The following is a 5,926-nucleotide window of genomic DNA, read 5'->3' on the forward strand; positions in this document are numbered from 1 at the left end:
AGTCTTAGTCTTGGAAGGGGATTTGCACTAAGGGGACCTGACCACTTGCCTTGATGTCTCCTGGGTGAGCAACTTGCTTGTTCTTGTAGTAGTATTTCGGACTGCTGTTAATTGTTTTTTATTTTTCCTGTCAGTTTTTCTTTCAAGAAGTATCTTCTGTTATTCTAGCTTCTCCAGACTGGTCTGCTTGTCCTTTCAAGTGGAAATTTCCCACCTCAGAAGATTCTGGATGGAGTTCAGGAGTCCACCTATGGTCTTATGTAATGCAGAGGCTCTGCAGGAAGCCTCCTTCACTGGGCAAGTTGTAGTTCCATTTTAGGTATCCCAATCAGTTATAGGTAGCAGATGGACTTACAAACTTTCTATGGTGGTATTTCTGACTATTTCTTTCTCTACCCCTCAAGTGACAAGGGAAACCAAGATTCAAAAGACAGCCAAGCATCTTAATGTTATTTTCCCCCTTTTACCTATTCAAACCATGCCTCAATCCATGTATTCCAGAGCCCTGTTGTTCCAAGGTTGTGCATACATCATCATTTACCTCTGTACCACTTAGCCCATGCAAACCTGCCTAACTGTTCTCTCATCCGCCTTGTTCTTCCATTCCCCTCACCATTCTTGTGTATTGTCCTCCTTTCAAATATCCAGACTATCCTGTGTCTATTTCCCACCCTGTGCCACCTTCCCCTCCCTCCCCTCACCTCACCCCCACCCACGACATCCCTGTAACCAGCAAAGAACCCCCCCTCCCTTTTAGTATGGCTTGTTTTTCTTAGTCTTTTACAATTGTAGTCCTATGCAGTATTTCTCCTTTGTGGTTGACTATAATTTCACTCAACATAATGTGCTCAAGGTTCATCCATGTTATGTGGTAGCTTACAGCTTCCTTGTTGTTTTCTCACTGTCCAACTTTTACATGCATATGCGGTTATTGAAAATATCATGGCTTGCACCAAGCACATTTAGTCCTCAAACTGTCATCTTTGCTCTTCAACACCTTAAAAAGGTCTTGGGCAGCAAATTTGTCTAACACAATAGGTCATTTGATTTCTTGACTGGTGCTTCCATGAGTGTTGATGGTTGATCTGAGCAAAATGAAGTCTTTGACAACTTCAATATTTTCTCCATAGATATGGATGTTGTTTATTGTTCAAGTTGTGAAGATTTTTCTTTTCATTACATTGAGGTACAACCCATACCAAAGACTGTGGTTTCTGAGCTTCAATGAACTATTACTCATCCATAAAATATTGGTGGTGGTAGTTGTGGTTATGTGCCATGGAGTCAGTTCTGACTCATAGTGACCCTGTACAGGGTTTCCAAGGCTGTAAATCTTTATGGGAACAGAAAGCCTCTTCTTTCTCCTGCGGAACAGCTGGTAGTTTCGAACTGCTGACCTTGAGGTTCGCAACCCGATTTGTACCCACTATGCTACCAGAACTCCTTAATAATAAAATATTACCGATCCATAAAGAGGAATAAAATCCTGATGTATGGCACAGCACAGATTATCCTAGAAAACATTATGCTTCGCAAAGCAAGTTCATCACAAAAGGACAGATACTGCATGCTTTCAGTTATATGAAATAAGCAAATATATAGAAACTGAAAGTTCTTAGCAGTTACCAGGAGTGGGAGAAAGTGTGAAAGAAGGAATTTTTGCTTAGGGTTCATTGGTTTTATGTTAATAGTGGTCAAAGAATTTGGAAGAGGTTAGCGAGACTTTGTGTACAACCTGAAGAACGCACTAATGTCACCAAACTATACATATAGAAATGGTTAGGGGGAAAAATTGTTATTACAGTTGGTAAAAGGACTGACTCAGTTTGGGATAAATGCTAAGCCAGCACAGAGGTTAAATGCAAGCTAGGTCTTCAGGGCTACATCAATATGAGAGCCATAAGAAATTGCATTGACAAGGATATGGAACTTTGAAAATGTAACTTGAATTTAAAAAACAATCACTTCAGGCTGATATTAGAGCTAAGGAAGCTAGTCAGGGCAGGGAGAAGTGAAAGTAGAGACTGGGCAGTAGTTTAGGTTTATATGCCATGCATGGCAATCAAAGAAAAGTGTTACTGAGCACTGGAATGCTTTAAACCAGGGAAGTGGCAGACTAACATACAGAGTCTTAGAGACATGACTGTGGAGAATTGAGAAAGACGGGTTGGAAAAGGAAAAATGCTGGAGATTTGAAATTGGTTTCAATACTAAGAGCATGGCCATCTAACTCATCAACATCAAAGGAGGTCTTATAGTTGTACTTTTCTTTCCAAAAAATTTATAATACTGCAATGTCAATTTGAACCTCAAGGTCAGCAGTTTGAACTTACTGTCTGCTCCTCAGAAACCCTTTACAAGGTTTCTATGAACCGATTTGATGGCACTTAACAACAACAAAATACATATTAATTTGATCAAAAAAATTCCTGCCAAAAATTAAAATAAAAGCATTTAAGTATCATCGCTTTGGTCATAAAGTCTCAATCACACATTGTTTTAGATCTGGTCTTAAAAATGTTATTTTTAGGATGAAATAAAAGGTAAGCAAAAGAATAAAGTAAATAAGACATTCAAAGTCAGAACCAGGACACAAATATAGGAAAATCCATATTAGGAGTTTATTAAGGGATGTATTAATTTCTCATTAAAATTGTTGTTTTCACCCAATTCCAACAATTTTCTTTTCTTTTTGGGGGGTAAGAGGTGGGTGTGGGGGCACTATCTATAAAGGTCATTTTTCTAATTAATATAATAGGCTTGGATTAGGCATATTTTTTTTCAAGGCTGGCAGTTTTGACCATAAGAAAATTAAATCTCTCCTGAACGGAAAAGGGTAGACTTCACCCTGAAACATACACACAGCTTTTTTTCCTTTGTAGAAGCACTCAGATCATTTTGACTTCAAAAGTCAGGACAAAGTACAGTAATGCAATCCTTCCTGAAAACAGAGGGTAGATAGGTCCACGTTTAATGATTTTTAATCTACTCTGTTTTCAAAGTTGTTTGAACTGCAAGGTCAGTGGTTCAAGGTCATCACTGCTCCTTGGAAACCCTATACACGGTCACTATGGGTCGGAATCGACTCAACAGCACTTCACAATAACAACTGTATCACAATGACTGAGGGTCTAGAATGTAACCATATACCTACATTAAAAAACAATCACCTGACTCCCTGTATGTCAAAGTGTTAGCTGGAAGCCTGGCATCTGAGAGCCGATGTCCAGCTCTCTACATGGAGCGCTGACCCTGTCCAGTAAAATGATACCCTGTTATTTCCTTTAAATACAAGATATGTTCCTTTCATACCAGCAGAGGGAGGCCTGATCCACTTCCTGAGCTTTCAGACTGTTGAATTAAGTCTCTCAAGGATTCTCCAGGAGGAATGTAAGTCTCGTCCTGTTCTAACCCAATGCTGTACCGAGGCCTGGTTTCTTGTCTTTTATGCCTAAAAATGAAAAAAAGCAAATTAATTTTAGTCAGTGAATGCAATGATAGAGGCAAAACACTGCAGCTCAAACTAATTGTAGCATGTTTTATTCTAACACAGAAATGTAATACAGGATTAAATGCGTACTTACTTGTTACCATGTTATGATTTCCAAAACAAATCACAATGATTTTGCTAACATATATATTTTAAGTGAACCACATGTTTTAACAATTATATATAACCAAGCATATTACATTGTTGTGCTTTTATAATATAGTTCCAATATTCAATCCCTAAAATCTTTTCCTTTATAGTTTTTAAACCATTAAAGATATAAACTTTTGGTTTACAAAACACATTAAAGTTAACTCTCTTCTGTAAGATAAGGTATAAAGAAATAATATGTAAATTAAATAAAATGAAGCTTTATAACTGTCAGTAATGCAATTTCTTTCAATAGAAAGGAATTTAGTTGAATTAACTAATCTACCCATGTTAGGAGTGTATTACAAATACAAATTATTAAATTGTTCAAAAGAGAAAGGTTGTCTAGTTAAAAGGTTCTTGTTATTTCACTAAGTGGAAATTCTTAGGTAACAAAAAATAATTTGTAACTAACATATTTAACAATGACAACATATAAATCAATTGATTTTTTAAATAATGTATATTCAAATTACCTCTACAAGCTCTCAATACTAAGTGGGGCATTTTAACACAAGAGATAAGGAATTACTAGCGTTAAGTTCAACATAACTTATTACTTTGCTTGAAATCAAGCCTCAGTAGCAGCCAGCTCCTGAATTTACTATCTTAATTTTCATAGGGATTAAATCTATCTGCATGGTTTTAATATCTGAGGCAGAAATGAGATCCATTATTTATTTACATTCTCACTGGGATAAATATTTATGAATTGTAACTGATATTTTCAATTAAATCTAAGATGCAATTGGGTTAAAAAAGCTACTGTGAAAAGCAGGTGGAATATAAAAGGAAGACCACCAAAATTCAAAATTCTACATGTGCATGATAGAAACTTACCTATAGTAACAGAATAAAATGATAAAGATCAAGAGTAAACTACAGACAGTCATAGATATCAGTAAGGCCTTGTGGTGTACAGGTCCATCAACAAAGTCTGAAATTACAAAGACAGTAAACAGAGTCATAATACAGAGAATATTTTCACTTCAAAATTAGAAAGCAATTTTTTCCTGATGTTGTTGTTGTTATGTGCCGTGGAATCGATTTCAACTCAGAGCAACCCTGTACAGGGTTTCCGAGTCCGTAAATCTTTACGGGAGCAGAAAGCCTCCTCTTTCTCCACGGAACAGCTGGTAGTTTCGAACTGCTGACCTTGCGGTTCGCAGTCCGATTCGTAACCACTACACTACCAGAGTTCCATAGAACTTGCTAAAAGCTCCTTTGCTATATGATTAGGGGAGAAAAAAGATCCACTAAAAATTAAACAGTTTTACTGGCATGAATCATCATTCCACTAAAAAGTTGTTTAAAGACATTTATTTCTTCCTTTCTGAAAAGGATAGGCTTAACATCTGACAAAACCACAGAGTAAGAGTAATCTAAACCAAAGCAGTTGCTGTCAAGTTGATTCTGACTCCAGGCAGCCCCAGGAGTTACAGAGCAGAATTGTGCATATTTTAATGGCGGCATTTTTAATGGCAGTGATGTTTTGGAGGCAGATCACCAGGTCTTTCTATAGAGGTGCTCTGGGTTGCTTGAATCGCTACCTTTTGGTATAAAGCTGAGAACATTACCAATTGTACCACCCAGTAACTTGTAAATGAACTTGTGCATCCAAAATACAAGTAGATAGTTCATCTATCTACTTATAAGCTTTTAAATAGTTTCAGAGGTACTCTTTTTATCACAAATCAGCTCTTTTAAAAAATCTATATAAAGGTACACAGAGCACATAGTTATTGTACGGTGGATACCATGGGACAGGACTCCTCAACCATTCCCAAATCTATGGCTTATCAGTGTGAAACAGTTAAACAAAGATGCCCTTTAAAAGTACGTAGATCAAGTTTTCATAAAAGGAATCATATTTTTAAAGAATGCTCATATTTTTTACTTAAAGAATCATTGTGTGATTCTTTTATAGAACAAGTTATGAAATATTTTTCATTCTGATTTAACTCCAACATAAAACCAAATCAAACCCAATGCCATCAAGTTGCTGTGACTCATACCAACCCCACAGGACAGAGCAGAACTGGCCCTTAGTGTTTCCAAAGCTGTCATTTTTAAAGAAAGAGCCTAATTTCTCAAACTCCATATATGATATGTTGTTGCTAAATATTGGCAAGTGGTTCCAATTTACAGAAACCCTGTATAGTTTCCCAAGAGCAGCTAGTGGGTTTGAACTGCCAACCTTGTCTTGTGAAGTTCAGTGTTGATCCTAAAGTGCCACACTACGAGTTAATAATATATAATACATATGCATATCTTTATACATATATA

General features: G+C 36.6%; 1 protein-coding gene across 3 annotated transcripts in view; it reads right to left on the reverse strand.

The window, feature by feature from the left end:
* Window positions 1-5,926, reverse strand: part of BMPR1B (bone morphogenetic protein receptor, type IB) — a 262,703-nt gene that overhangs the window by 39,225 nt on the left and 217,552 nt on the right. For all 3 annotated transcript variants that reach the window (XM_006874690.1, XM_006874689.1, XM_006874691.1), the window contains exons 5-6: window positions 4,481-4,577; window positions 3,313-3,451 (exon numbers count right to left, since the gene is read on the reverse strand). In XM_006874690.1, the coding sequence (XP_006874752.1) occupies window positions 3,313-3,451; window positions 4,481-4,577 (236 nt within the window). The remainder of the gene's footprint in view (window positions 1-3,312; window positions 3,452-4,480; window positions 4,578-5,926) is intronic.

The sequence above is a fragment of the Chrysochloris asiatica genome, unplaced genomic scaffold, assembly GCF_000296735.1.
Source record: "Chrysochloris asiatica unplaced genomic scaffold, ChrAsi1.0 scaffold00294, whole genome shotgun sequence".
NCBI classification, from domain to species: Eukaryota; Metazoa; Chordata; class Mammalia; order Afrosoricida; family Chrysochloridae; genus Chrysochloris; species Chrysochloris asiatica.